This window comes from Podarcis gaigeae (assembly GCF_964106915.1).
Source record: "Podarcis gaigeae genome assembly, chromosome: 13".
NCBI lineage: Eukaryota > Metazoa > Chordata > Lepidosauria > Squamata > Lacertidae > Podarcis > Podarcis gaigeae.
This window is the reverse complement of record NC_139689.1, coordinates 4,851,647-4,866,917: the sequence shown is the minus strand read 5'-3', so window position 1 is coordinate 4,866,917 and position 15,271 is coordinate 4,851,647. Positions and strand designations below refer to the sequence as shown.

The 15,271-nt window shown below is 51.2% G+C and overlaps 1 protein-coding gene across 2 annotated transcripts in view; it reads right to left on the bottom strand.

Annotated features, from left to right (window-relative positions):
• The window catches only part of DNAH2 (dynein axonemal heavy chain 2), a 141,794-nt gene that overhangs the window by 83,132 nt on the left and 43,391 nt on the right, over positions 1-15,271 (bottom strand). For both annotated transcript variants that reach the window (XM_083706475.1, XM_083706476.1), the window contains exons 14-20: positions 13,784-13,998; positions 13,523-13,669; positions 9,604-9,760; positions 7,487-7,726; positions 6,882-7,070; positions 6,029-6,176; positions 980-1,172 (exon numbers count right to left, since the gene is read on the bottom strand). In XM_083706475.1, the coding sequence (XP_083562601.1) occupies positions 980-1,172; positions 6,029-6,176; positions 6,882-7,070; positions 7,487-7,726; positions 9,604-9,760; positions 13,523-13,669; positions 13,784-13,998 (1,289 nt within the window). The remainder of the gene's footprint in view (positions 1-979; positions 1,173-6,028; positions 6,177-6,881; positions 7,071-7,486; positions 7,727-9,603; positions 9,761-13,522; positions 13,670-13,783; positions 13,999-15,271) is intronic.

Genomic DNA, 15,271 nt, shown 5'->3' with positions numbered 1-15,271 from the left:
AGACTTCAGAGAAGTGTGACTGGCCCAAGGTCACCCAGCAGCTGCATGGGGAGCAGCGGAGACGTGAACCCGGTTCCCCAGATTACGAGACTATTGCTCTCAACCACTACACCACACTGGCTCTCAACACGAGCTACAAACACGAGTTTGACCAAACTGCGGGGGGCAGTGAAAGACAGGAGTGCCTGGCGTGCTCTGGTCCAGGGGGTCACGAAGAGGCGGACACAAACTAAACAACAACAACATTACTTCCCTTGACCTGGATACTAGCCTAGAATAGCATTAGCTTTTTTGCTGATGCATCACATTGTTGACTCATGTTCAGCTTGTGTTCTACTAAGACCCCAAGATAGTTTTCATATGCACTGCTGTCAAGCCAGGTGTACTACTGGCAACTGAGAGATAGCAGGCCCTGACCGAGAAACCTTGGCCCCACATGCCTGCAGGGGCAGATTCCACCTTTCCAGCAGGTGACTGGCGCCTGCTAGTTACACAGCCCTCTCAGTGGAGCTTTGCCTCCTGAATCGCACCCCCCTTCCCCACCCCCCTTTCATTTCTCCTTCAAAGCACAGTCCTGCCTTTCTTCCATACGGTTTTTCATTGGCCAAGTTCTTTGAAGCAACCCCATTTGCACCCGCTGTGCCTATGGATTTGCCCAAGTGCCAACTTCTATAGTGTTGATCCTGCCTTGCAGTCTGGGCTTGTGCCTTTCCTGCTTGGCAGGGGGTTGGACTCGATGGCCCTTGTGGTCTCTTCCAACTCTAGGATTCTATGATTCTATGATTCCAGAGCTGAGAAAGAGATCGGGCTGCACTTTCCAGGTGGAAAACTGATGGCGCCATCTTAGTAGCTCTCGCAGGGCATGAAGGCAACAATCCTCTCCTCTTGTTGGGCTGCGAGCATCATTGTTAACCCCCTCACCTCTGAACGTGGGGAGTTCCAAAGAGCCCCTTATAGGTTTATCCTCAAACCCTCTTACCTAGCAGTGTCTGCATCAAAAGACGACACCAGGGGGTTGAGGTGCCGGTAGCGGTTGATGAAGGCATCCTTGTTGACCTCCCAAATCTCGCGGTACACATCCCAGGTCTTCAGGTACGCCTGGAGGTGTGTCGCGTTGGACTGCATGCCGGCGCTGATCTGCGACTGGATTTTCTTGATGTCCTCGTCGCGCTCTGGGTGAGGATAAAGAAGAAATTTGTGATGCTGTCATGACAGCGACACCAGCAAACTCCACGCCGAGGCCATCAGCTCCTGGCAGTCAAGCAACCAGTCCTCCTGGACTCATGCTTTCCAGGCATCTAATAATAATAATAATAATAATACCTTTATTGTCATTGTACAATCTGTGTACAATGAAATTAAATGAGCCTCCCTCCCCCCAAAACACTCAATCTCTTATCGAACAACACACCACCTCGCAAGTCAGTTTCGCTATGTTATTTTCCGTTCAACCTCAGGCAGAATGGAGACAAGCAGGAGGACCCACGCCATCAAAATTAGCCATGCAACAGGCCCCGGTAGCACCTACCCCAGGACTTCTTAAGGAACCCAAAGGCGACACTGCTGAACTTCTCACAAAATCTAACTAAAATTGGCCTCCAAACAAGAGGCTTTGAAAGTAGCCAAAGTAGGCTCCTTTTAATAAAAGAAGTAGAAGTAGTGATTCAGGATTTATTGGGTGAATTGGTAGAAAGGATGATCAAATATATTTATTTATTTAAAATATTTACAAACTGCCTTTCTGAACTATATCTACACAAGGCAGCAAACCATACAGCTAAAAAAAAAAGGACAATATGTTATGATATGATTCATATACTGAAAAGTTTTTTTAAAATGACTAAAGTAGCAATGCCTTAAAATAGGTTTGGGGTTTTTTTTTAGTTTAAATAAAAATGGTGGGCAGAAGGAACAAGACAGCAGGAGGGAGGATGGGGTGGAGGGAACGTCCCGTCCCCCCACTCTGAGAATACTGGAACCAACATGGATGGGCAGCAGATTCAGGGCAGGCAACAGGACGGGCCTCTTCCATGCTCCTGCCAACCTAGCAGTTCAAAAGCACGAAGTGCAAGTAGATAAATAGGTACCACTCCGGCGGGAAGGTAAACGGCGTTTCCGTGCGCTGCTCTGGATCACCAGAAGCGGCTTAGTCATGCTGGCCACAGACCCGAAAGCTGTACGCCAATAAAGCGAGATGAGCCCCGCAACCCCAGAGTTGTCCGTGACTGGACCTAATGGTCAGGGGTCCCTTTACCTTTACCTCCATGTAACACAAGGGAGGAGCCTAATCTGGATCAGGGCCCTGGTGGCAGGAGAGGTGGCAGTGTTAACCCTTTCCTTCTGCACTGTGCCCCCCCGGCTCCCAGCTGCCCCAGGAGGACAGAAGCTGCACAACTGGTAGGTCACCCTGTCCAGTGGCAAAGGGGGTGCTGAGACACCAGCTCTGCAACCTTTCCTGAATCATCCTCGCCTTCCATGATACAGTGCTCTGGTGTCTTCCAAGGAATCATAGAATGGACCCCAAGGACCACCGAGTCCAACCCCTTGCAATGCAGGAATCACAGCTCAAGAATCCCTGGCAGGTGGACATCCAACCTCTGCTTTAAAACCTCCAATAAAAGGAGGAGTCCATTCCACTGTTGAACAGCTCCTAACGTCAGAAAGTTCCTCCTAACATTTAATCGCAGTGTCATTTCTTGTGATTTAAATCCGTTGAATCAGAGAATCTTCGGAGTTGGAAGGGACCCAAGGACCATCTAGTCCAACCCCCTGCAATTGTTCGGGTCCTACTCTCCAGAGCAGAAGAAAACGAGCTTTTTCCATGTGACAGCCCTTCTGGTATCTGGCTATCATCATCATCCTCTTCATCCTGGAGAAGAGTGACTAGTGGGGTGCCACAGGGTTCTGTCTTGGGCCCGGTCTTATTCAACATCTTTATCAACGACTTGGATGATGGACTCAAGGGCATCCCGATCAAATTTGCAGATGACACCAAACTGGGAGGGGTGGCTAACACCCCAGAGGACAGGATCACACTTCAAAACGACCTTGACAGATTAGAGAACTGGGCCAAAACAAACAAGATGAATTTTAACAGGGAGAAATGTAAAGTATTGCACTTGGGCAAAAAAAATGAGAGGCACAAATACAAGATGGGTGACACCTGGCTTGAAAGCAGTACATGTGAAAAGGATCTAGGAGTCTTGGTTGACCACAAACTTGACATGAGCCAATAGTGTGACGCAGCAGCTAAAAAAGCCAATGCAATTCTGGGCTGCATCAATAGGAGTATAGCATCTAGATCAAGGGAAGTAATAGTGCCACTGTATTCTGCTCTGGTCAGACCTCACCTGGAGTACTGTGTCCAGTTCTGGGCACCACAGTTCAAGGAGGACACGGACAAACTGGAACGTGTCCAGAGGAGGGCAACCAAAATGGTCAAAGGCCTGGAAACGATGCCTTATGAGGAACGGCTAAGGGAGCTGGGCATGTTTAGCCTGGAGAAGAGGAGGTTAAGGGGTGATATGATAGCCATGTTCAAATATATAAAAGGATGTCACATAGAGGAGGGAGAAAGGTTGTTTTCTGCTGCTCCAGAGAAGCGGACACGGAGCAATGGATCCAAACTACAAGAAAGAAGATTCCACCTAAACATTAGGAAGAACTTCCTGACAGTAAGAGCTGTTTGACAGTGGAATTGGCTGCCCAGGAGTGTGGTGGAGTCTCCTTCTTTGGAGGTCTTTAAGCAGAGGCTTGACAACCATATGTCAGGAGTGCTCTGATGGTGTTTCCTGCTTGGCAGGGGGTTGGACTCGATGGCCCTTGTGGTCTCTTCCAACTATGATTCTATGATTCTATGATCATCATCTCCCCTCCAAGCTTCACAAACCACCAGGAAAACAAGCCCTACAGGCTTTCTTTTACAGCATCCTTTGCAGAGCTGGTGCCCTCTGTTGCTGGGGAGCTGATGGCAGTTGCGATACAAGACATCCAGGGGGCACCAGCTTGGCAAAGGCTGTTTTAGCAGAAGCTGGGAACAATTATCAGGTGCGATTCAAAGGCACCTTCTTTCCCTGACCCCTTTTCCGGCATACGGGGGAAGGCGCCCGGCTCAGCCTGAACCTCCCCGCACAGGTCTTCTATTACTCAAGCGTCACCTAACTACCCAGACTTCCCGCAGAGCTTCCAGGAGATTCAAAACCAGCACCATGAATCACACATGGCGACACAAACAAGCCTAATGTGCGAGCATCTGCGAGGAAGGTGTAGGGGGGGGGGAGGTAAAGGAAAGCAGCAACGGCAGAATAACACCCAAGTCTTTCTGGGACTCAGCCCAGAAAAGAGGCTGAAGGAAGCAGCGGGGAAGGAGGGGGAGAAGAGGAGAAGGAGACAAAAGCCAGGAGGAGGTGAGCCGAAAGCTTGTGTGCGCAGTCGGTTCATACGTGGCTGGAGTTCAGAGTGCACCTCTCGCCCTCGCTCTCTCCTTGACTGCAACCCCTTGCAAATTCCACAGCTCTCCTTGGCTTGCCAGCTGCGCTACGCAAGGACTGCTAAAGACCATGTAATGACTCCTGAGCTAACAGGGAGGCCAGCTTGGCTCAGCCCCCTTCCCAGCTCAAAACTAACAAACTCCGCAGCTACTAAAAACCCATCCCGTCGCCCCACAAAATGCACTCCACAAATCACTGCTTTGTTTAATAATGCTCTGGGCGTCTCCTAACCCCTTATACTGTCCTTCTGTTTAATGCCATTTGCACACCATTCCTTCCTCCCCAATAGGGCTTCTGATGCCCCCCCCCCCAATTTTAGGCAGAGACCAAGAGGCAAGAGAATTGGTGGAGAGGGTGTGGTGGAGATCTTGGGGGAGGCCAGACTGTATTTTGGGGGGGACAATGAAAGAATTCCTATGCCCCACAAATCACCCAGAGATGCATTTTAAATAAAAGTGCACATTCTACTCATGTAAAAGCACGCTGAATCCCGGACCGTCTGCGGGCCGGATATAGAAGGCAATTGGGCCAGATCCAGGCCATGGGCCTTATTTTGCCTACCCATGGCCTAGGACCTAGGAGACTGGGGTTCGAATCCCAGGAACTGCCACCCATTTTGCATCTCCAGGTCCATCAGCTCTTGGGCCTGGCATCTACCATGTTTATGCAAATGTTCTCTATACAGAGGTTAAGAAGCATGTCATTTCCTGATGATTATGATTGAATGCTGCCCTCAAAGAGGCTCACCCGTTGCTTCCTCCGATGTCATTTCAGCACCAATCACAGGCAAAACAGTTGGCTTTATCCGAAAGGTGTTTCTGCTTGTGTGTATGAATGTCTCCAAGTGTGATGGGGGAGTTATAGCCACTTGGAGACAACCAATACCCAAGGCAAGACAAAACCATTGGGGGTTTTCCCCCTGAAAGGCTTTCTCCCAGGTTTTTAGATAGTTTTCGCCCTGCTCATCGGCTTATTCAGGTCTCCTACAATTCTCATGCCTTTAGCATGCCTTTATCGGCTTTTATTGGGCAGTCTCCAACTAAGGCGTCTCATCAGTGCAAGGATTTACATTTATGCAACCCTCCTCTCCAAAATCCCCACCCCCAGAGGAATCGCAAAACCCCTAGAACAGATTTAAGGGCATGAAGGAGGGGCAAGTTCCATTGAACAAGCGTGAATCCTTGTGCCGACTAAACACGTTACTTGGCATCACATTGGATATAACCCGTTGTTTTTATTCTGTTTTTTAAACCATCTCAGCAACCTGCCTGAAGGGTGGGGTTAAGAAATCCCGAAATAAAATATGAAATAAGTAAATGAAAAAGACTTTGGAACTGACTGTCATTCCTGGCTGGGCTCGGAAGTGCCCAGTCCTGGTGGGCTTTGTTTGATGCAAGCTTTGAACGTGAGAGGAGGTGGCCCAGTGCCCTCAGATCTGGCATGGGAGAGGGACAGAAGCCCCAAAGAAGGCCTGTCTGTGAAGAACCGACAGTTTGAGCTGCCTGGACAACGCCTTCAAGCCAAAGCAGCCTCCTTACCCACGAGGAGGTAGATGGGGTCCCGGGGAAACTTGCGCCTGACGAGGATCTCTGGGAGGTGGCGGAAGACGGAGATGCTGTTGATCAGGTGGGTGCTGATGTCATTGACCATGCTGGCCAGCTGGGCGAGCGTTGGAGAAAACTCCACCTGCAGAAGCAAAAAGGAACGGGTCAGCAGGAAGCGGGAAGAAGCCCAAAGCAAACTCCCTAGAGAAGAAGCGAGGAGCATCACTCTCCACCCCAGAGCCCCAGGCTAGGGTTGGGACCTGAGCAGAAAGAAAATCTCCTGGTAATACAGTGGTGCCTCGCAAGACGAAATTAATCCGTCCCGCGAGTCTCTTCGTCTTGCGGTTTTTTCGTCTTGCGAAGCAAGCCCATTGACGGCTTAGCGGATTAGCGCTATTAGCGCTATTAGCGGCTTTTAGTGGTTTATCGGCTTAGCGGATAAGCAGATAAGCGGCTTAGCAGCTTAGAAAAAGGGGGGGAAGGAAAAAAACCTGCAGGAACTCGCAAGACATTGCGAAGCAAGCCCATAGGAAATTTGTTTTGCGAAGCGCCTCCAAAATGGAAAACCCTTTCGTCTAGCGGGTTTTCCGTCTTGCGAGGCATTCGTCTTGCGGGGCACCACTGTATTTTTAAAAGGCTTATTTCACCACAATCATCATGTGCAATTCCAAAATGTGACGCAGCGGCATCCACACACATTCTTCCCACCCTGCAATTGATTTCTGACGTGACACTGGGGTCCTGCATTTCAAAATTAAAATACGTGAATGGCGAGGTGTGGGGCTTCGGAGCAGCGTCCCTGAAGAGCTCAGGGGCAGGCCGAGGTGGGAGGCAGCAAGGGGCTCACCTGAGGGGTCTGGCCTGGATAGTTGTCCTGCAGAATCACCTTCACCCTGAAGAGGGGGTTGGGGCTGCTCTTGCCGTCGCCATTGATGGCTTTGGAGAGCTCCATCAGGGACCACTTGACATTGAGGCGCAGGGCGTCTTCCATCATCCTGTCCATCTTCGTGGTGTAGTTGAACCAGTGCTGGTGGACCTGGGGAAGGCAGGAGGAGGGGGAGGAAGGACAAGTGGGGAAATGTTGACTCTTTCTAGGATCAAGCATGTCCGTTGTGCCCCCGAATCCCTCTGGAAGCAACTTTGCCCAGAGATGCCAAGGACAAGTGGAGGCTGTTAATGAGGGAACAGCTGGCCCGATGCCCAGGCAGCCCCACCTTCCTCCATATGCACGCTTAGCACTTCAGCGAAATGTCACGGCCTCTGCTGGGACTGTCATTCCACCACAAAGCTCACAACAAAGCTAAGGGAAGCAACAGCACCACCTGCTGGCAGATACAGGAATCAAACATGCAATGTGCTTCACTTCCCTTCGGCGTCATTCAGCTCTTTCCAAAGCACTCCAAACGAGGCTGCGCAAAGCAGTAAGACTGGCTTTCCCCCTGGCCTCCTCACCTCTGGCCCATCGTTCTTAAAGACTTCGTACGTCTGCCGCATGATGTCAATGCACTCTTCGTGGATGGCGACCAGTCTCTTCTGCACCAAGTCCCGGTGGTCTTCCTGGTCCTCCTCAAACTCCAGGTCGTTGTAGACCCTCTTGCCAGTGATGCGCACCAGAAAAGCCTCGCTTATCTGCTGGGCCTTGCGGGCGATGGCCAAGGTGGAGGCCTTGTATTCATTCACAATGTTCTGCACCTGTGTGGGAAAGCCAAAGGGAAGGGGGGGGGAGGAAGAGACTTAAGTAGGTTCAGGAGGGGAAAGCGGGGCAGACTTAGCGCTGGAAGAGGCACCAAACCCATATGCCGAGTGCGGAGACCAGCCTCCTTGCTGCATTAGGAGAGGCCCGGGGAAATCCTGCTTAAAGACCTCCTGGGCAGAGCAGCCCTGGAGCCACGAGGAAAAGAGCAGAAGGGAAATGGGCACTGCCAGGTAGGCGCTTCCACAGGGATTTTGCTGAGAGGGGGAGAAATTAATACATTTGAAGGCTTTTTTTCTCACAAGAATAGTGCCTGTACATTTGGTCTCATATCACCTAGGTTCTACAGATGCTAAACATGCATTTAAAATAATAGTAATAATAATATTAACAGTAGGAAGATGGAAAGGTGGGTATCTGGGGGCTGTGGCTCATCTGGGGAGAGAAGATTTGTCCCCCCTTTTGTCGTCATCCCCTGCCTGCAGATGATGATGATGATGATTTGAATTTATATACCACCCTCTACCCAGGGGTTTCAGGGCAATTCACAGAATAAAATCAATATCTAAAACCACAAAATACATAATAAAAATTAAAAAACAACAACCCAATAGCCCCAGATGTCCACGCCACTGTGATAACACCACAGGAAGCCACAGTCACAGGAGGTGGAGGACAGGGGGGTGCCAACCAGAGGATAACTGTGGGGGTGGGAAAAGACTTCAGACAAGAGGGCCGGCAACAAGAGGGGCTGGCCAAGTCGGGGGGAGGGGCTTTGGCTCCTTTTTAGAAGTTCTCTCTGCAGCAGAGAGGAAGCTCAGAGAACTGTCTCCCAATCAGGAGTTCGTCCAAACTTCACTTGTGTGCTGCCTAGAAAGCATGGGTCTTCTCCCCTTGCTCCGCTCCTTTCCAAAGGAGACCCCGTTCTTTAGCTATAGATCGGAACAAATAGCAATCTGGGGAAAACTCGAATTGCCATTTGCTCCAACTGAGCGGTGAAGAGCAGTTTCCCCCAGAGGAAAGCGGTGGGACAAGAGGAAGTGTAGATACGCCCCCGTTTGAATGCGTGGCACAGTAAGTGGTGTGGAGAGCAGACAAGTCCAAAACTAGAACAGATCTTTTGGAGAAAGGAAAGCCTGCCCAGAACATACCTAGAATTGCCCGCCCACCGTGTCCCTCAGAGGTCTGGGGAGGGAAGACCTCCCACGGCCTGCAAAGTCCCCAGCACCCCAGGGCAGAAAGCAGCCTGTCCAGGGCTGTCTTAAGCATATCCAGTGCCGTGGTGCAAATATCTCGCTCCCCCACCCCCGTTTCCCAGAGTTGTCAGCCTTTTTTAAGGGAGGGGGGACTTTGGTCCGGCTAGTTTACATCGCATGGTCTGATGCGCGCTCAGTGCTGCACGTAAGAGGCGCTCGGATCGCAGCCCAGACGGCCTCCCGGGAAGCCTCCCTCTAAGTGCCCGGCGCCCCTTACCTGCCCCCCATCTGGGAAAGGGACAGCAAGCAGATCTGGTGGCCCACCAGCTGTCCCATCCTCACTCGGTGCCAGGATTGCACAGGGCGCTTCCCTGCTCTGCTCTCAGACTCCGCAGGGAGGCGCGCAAGCAGCCACGCAGCCAGAGAGGGGTGGGAGATACACACCTGCCTCACCCTGGGCCCTCCCCGATTGCACCCGCCAGGCGCCCAGGCAGCCCCAGCAGGAGGGGACGCAAAGGGGCTTCCCTGAGCTGGACGCAGCACGCTCCGATGGGTGGTTGAGAGGAGAGGAACGGGCTGCCCCAGAGCGGGGAAGGGAGCACACCCTGACACTCAGCCTGCGGCGCCCTCCAAAATCTGGCACAAAATCTGTCTGTGGGTAAGACGCCCCTGAGCCTCACCTTGCTGGCGTGGAGCCGGCATTCCGATATAAAGACGGTGCTTGCTCCTTTGAGGGACCAGAGCAGCTTCTTCAGGCCAGGCTGGATCTTTCTATCCAGGTAGCGGATGCGTTCCCGGAAGAGGCCCCTCTCCTCCGCAGACAGCATGCTGATGATCCTGAACACCAGGGGTGGCAGGGGGGGAGATGGATGAGACCCTGCCGCAGAAGCAGCCCTTCCTTCCCCACCAAACCGGCCAAAAGGTTGCAAAGACCAAAGTCTTGCAGCCAAAATACACGGCCCTAGCCCCTGACGGCCGAAAAGTATTTCTGCGATCTACCTGAACGCTCTTCGTTAGTGCTTACCGTATTTTTCGCCCCATAGGACACACTTTTCCCCTCCAAAAATGAAGGGGAAATGCGTATGCGTCCTATGGGGTGAATGCAGGCTTCAGGAGAGCCGCAGCGCCAGTCCCACAAGGTCGGGGGACAGCGGGGAGGCGGAACTGATCTGCAGGTGGGCAGTGGGGACAAGAGCGCTTCTCCCCGCTGCCAGCCCCACAAGCGCCTGGGGGGGGGGGATATATTTTTTTTCTTTATTTTCCCCCCAAAAAACTTGGTGCGTCCTATGGGCTGGTGCATACTATGGGGCGAAAAATACGGTAATTGTCTTTGCATCTGGGGTTGGTCTTGTGTGGTTCTGGACTATGCTGTTTGTGTTACTGTAACCCACCCTGGGACCTTCTGAGGGTGAATGGCAGGTAATCAATCATTCGCCTCATGGTGGATCCTTCCAGGTACGCCTGATTTGCCCTAAATCAATGTGATTGCAGGTCTCTGAGGTGGGACTGGTGCAAATCTCTATGGACATATATTCATGTTCCCTTAAGAATGCTGTCAGCAAGAATATTATTGGCCCAAAAATGGAAGCAAGAAGAACTACCAACATTAGAAGAATGGAGGATGAAATTGATGGACTACACAGAATTAGACAAGCGAACAGGAAGGATCCGAGACCGGCGAGACCAGAGGTTTCCCGAAGACTGGACTAAATTTACTGAGTATCGGAAAAGTATTTGTGATGATCAGATTACGTCTTTTGGACTACAAGAAGTTCTGCGAGGAGTAGTTTAAGAAATATTGTAAAAATGGAAAGGTAGGAATGATTTGCTAGAAAAGGTAAAGGCAATATTAAGTGAAGAATTGCAGGAGAAGTAATCAAGACGGAAGGCTATCAGAGATGCTGAAGGAAGTCCAAACAAGGACATATGTATAATAATTTGTGTGGTATGTCTTTAAAATTCTTGTATGCTAAAAATTAATAAAAAATATTTTATATATGTATTTTTTAAAAATGCTGTCAGAGAGCCCGGCTGCTGGATCAGACCAATGGACCACCCAGTCCAGCTCCCCATTTCCCACTATAGCCAACCCATAAGCAGGAGCATGAAGACAGCAGACCTTCCCAACTGTTGCTCCTCAGAACCAATGTTATTCAGATACAGTGGTGCCCCGCAAGACGAACGCCTCGCAAGACGAAAAACCCACTAGACGAAAGGGTTTTCCGTTTTGGAGGCGCTTCGCAAAACGAATTTCCCTATGGGGTTGCTTCGCAAGATGAAAAAAATCTTGCATCCCCCCGCGGGGTTTTTTCGCCCTTTTCTTAAGCCGCTAAGCCGCTTATCAGCTGTTCCGCTGATAAGCCGCTTAACAGCTGATCGCTGGAAGCCGCTTGACAGCTGTAGCGCTAATCCGCTAAGGTGTCAATGGGCTTGCTTCGCAAGACGAAAATAATCCGTTCCGCGATTCTCTTCGTCTACCACTGTATAGACTGCCCTTGAACATGGGTGTTCCACATAGCCATCACGGCTAATGGCGCTTTGACTGCTCCTTGAATTCATCTAATTCCTTTTTAAAACCGTCTGACCTGGTGGCCATCGCTATGTAATGAGAAGTGGCAATCTAAACCTTTCCTTTACCTTTTACTCATAGTCTTCGCTAAGTAGTATTGCACGCACAGTTTCAGTCCCTATTTAGGGCGAACTGTCATTTATTCTTGTCTGCATTGGTGATTGTTAATAGAGAATGAGGAGGTGGTCTTTATCCCAGACTAATTAACCTGGGGGATTCGCGGGCGCGATTCTCCCCTGTGTGTATCTTAAAAGTCTCTTGCGTCTGAATGCTGAACCAAATAAAAGCCCAGCACACAGGATGGTCTCAGGCAGCCTTCCCTGAGCTAACCGGGAGAGTTTGATGAGAAAGAGGGATTGAATGCTGCTACCCATTTCTCTCCCGCCGCACCGGCTTGGTCTCCAATTAATTCCCAAGTGGGGAAAAAGCTAGCACAAAAGAAATGCTTACACTTGTGTCATGATAAAAATACAGCTGCCAAGACAAAGCTCGTTTCAAACAACACTTTCTCTGCAGAGAAACGCCTCCGTGTCACACTTCAAAAAGGAGACTGTGGCAAAGCAAAAGGGGGGAGGGAGAGAAAGCCCCCTCCTTGCCCAACACACCTTCGGAAATCTTAGTCAGGAAGCAAACCGCTCTTCTGATCGCCTTAGGAACGCGGCGACGCCATAATATGGAAGCGAGGCTGATGCCGCAGGAACCTCCTGATCAGCCCCCCCCCCCCCGCAACCACCCATCAGAGCATGTGGGAGTTGGGGTGGCAGGAGGAACTGAACCTTCCTGCGGCAGGAGAGGCGACAGTAGCAACACTTGGGTTCGGGATGGGGGGCTGCAGGCATTGCTTCTGCACATTGCCAACACAGCAACCCTTGGACCATCATGAGCCAGGCAAGGAGGAGGAGGACAGTGGGATATCCTCCCTCCCAGGAAACCGAAGCAGGAAGAACTGGGAGTTTTCCATTGCCCAGGTGGGAGAGCTCGCCCAGGCCTCCCAAATGACTTCTCTGTGTGCCTCATGTTTGTTTTAGCCCCGTTCCTCCCTAAAGAGAATGGTCCGGCCAGGCCGCTGCTGCAGACTGAGGGTTTCAGAGGGAGCATGAACTGGGGGCAGGGGGAAAAGGATTTTTCCATGAGGATGAAGCCCCCAAGTCTGTTTTGCACAGCCCTGTCTACAAAATCAAGTGGAATCTAAAACACATACAGTACAGTGGTACCTCAGGTTAAGTACTTAATTCGTTCCGGAGGTCTGTTCTTAACCTGGAACTGTTCTTAACCTGAAGCACCACTTTAGCTAGTGGGGCCTCCCGCTGCTGCTGCACAATTTCTGTTCTCATCCTGAAGCAAATTTCTTAACCTGAAGCACTATTTCTGGGTTAGCGGAGTCTGTAACCTGAAGCGTATGTAACCCGAGGTACCACTGCATATGGATACCATCCTCCACTGAAGGAGAATTCCTTTAGTGAGACCAGAGGAGGTACTATGAATGGACCACAGGATCAGTCCTGGCATTTGAGGTCAAAGCTTCTAGGGCCCAGAGCCCCCTCTCCCTCGCCCTGCAATCCAGACACCTGGAAACATTTCCACGAAACGAAGGAAAGCCGCCATCTTTGCACAGTGCCAAACCCTTTACAAATCATAACATTCAAATCCTTTCCAAAGCAATGAGAAGGGGGGGGGGCATTCAGATGGGCGTGGGAGGGGCGGCTAAAAGGTGCCTCTGGTTGTTAACTGCCATCCAGACACGTGTTAACCAGAGATTCATAGAAGCAGCTGCCTTCTGTTCTAAGTGGCGTAACTCAGGCCACTGATTACAGTAGGCAGGGAGGACAAATTAGCCTTGGCTGGCTGTAAGGCGAGAGGGACCAGCGTTTGTGAAATTCACTTGTTCTATTCCACAGAACTGTAGAACTGGAAGGGGCGGCAAGGGGTCATTTAGTCCAACTCCCCCCAAATGCAGGAATCGCAGCTAAAGAATCTGCAAATGACGAGAGCGGAAGAGAGCAATCGCCCTCCCGAAATGGCCAGCGTACCTGTTATAGTCTCGTGCCACCAGCAGCAGGTTCTCTCTCAGGTTGCGCAGGTCCTCCTTCCTCTCGTAAACCTCGACCACGTAGTGGGGGATCTCAAAGAGAACCCTTTCCCAGTAGTGGATTTCCACAAATAATTTCAGCAAATGCCTGGAAAGAGAAGGGACAGAGGCACAAGGGGGTGGGAGGGGCGTCTTGCCTCCCAGGACATGTCCAGGGTCCACAGTACAAGGTTCCCCCCCCCCCACCAATCAGCTGGCTCACTTGTCAAAATTGATGTCCAGCATCCCGGGCTTCTCCGTGCTCAAAATGAGGAGAGGGGTGTCCAGGCGCTTCAGGCTGTCCTTGTCCAGGGTCTGCGTCCATTCGTGGAAGGTCTTCCGCTCAATCTCGTCCATGGCTTGGATGAGCAGCTGGTAGGTCTGGAAGCTCTCTTCTCCGGTCCCAATGTGGGGGATGAAGTGGGCCTTGGTGAGACACTGCCAAGGAGGAGAGGAGAGGGCCCTGCTCAGGAGCCACGCAAGGGAGCTCCCGGGAGGGAACACACACACCGCTGGTGATTGCAAAGATGGCCAGCCAGGTGTGCAGGGTTAGGGACAGATTTGACTTCCTTGGGCTCCATGATCACTGCAGATGGTGACAGCAGCCACGAAATTAAAAGACGCCTGCTTCTTGGGAGAAAAGCAATGACAAACCTAGACAGCATCTTAAAAAGTAGAGACATCACCTTGCCAACAAAGGTCCGTATAGTTTTGCCAGTAGTGATGTATGGAAGTGAGAGCTGGACCATCAAGAAGGCTGATCGCCCAAGAATGGATGCTTTTGAATTCTGGTGCTGGAGGAGGCTCTGGAGAGTCCCATGGACTGCAAGAAGATCCAACCTCTCCATTCTGAAGGAAATCAGCCCTGAGTGCTCACTGGAAGGACAGATCCTGAAGCTGAGGCTCCAAGACTTTGGCCACCTCAGGAGAAGAGAAGACTCCCTGGAAAAGACTCTGATGTTGGGAAAGATGGAGGGCACAAGGAGAAGGGGGCGACAGAGGACGAGATGGTGGGACAGTGTTCTCGAAGCGACCAGCATGAGTTTGACCAAACTGCAGGAGGCAGTGGAAGACAGGAGTGCCTGGCGTGCTCTGGTCCAGGGGGTCACGAAGAGGCGGACACGACTAAACGACTAAACAACAAGAACAATAAAACTTCTCACGCACTGAAGATGCAGGCCCAGAGATTTGCCCATCCACTCTGAGCAGGAGTGGCTCTCCAACATAAGAAGAACCCAGCTGAATCAGGCCGACATCCTAGTCCAGCATCCTGTTCTCACGGGGCCCCAAAATGTAGGAAACTGGAAAGCAGGACCAGAACACATGCACTCTCCCTACATGTAATCCCCCAGCAATTGACTGGCATTCAGAGGTCTATCGCCTCCGACATTAAAGACAGGACATAGCCAATCTGGCTAGTGGTCACCAATAGCCTTATCCTCCATGAATTTGTCAACCCTCTTTTAAAGCCATTCTAGCTCGTGGCCGTCGCTGCCTCCTGTGGCAGGGAGTTCCACAGTTTAACTGTGCACTATGCGAAGAAGCATCTGGGGCACAGGGTCTTTTCCATCACCCGGGAGGCCATCAGGGACTGATGCTCTGCCTCTCCTGTTCACTTAAAATGTTCCGGCAGATCCACGTTCTCCTAAGCACAGAAATACGGTAAGTTGGCAACTGCCATTTCCCACCATAGTAAAACGCAGCGTCCTGG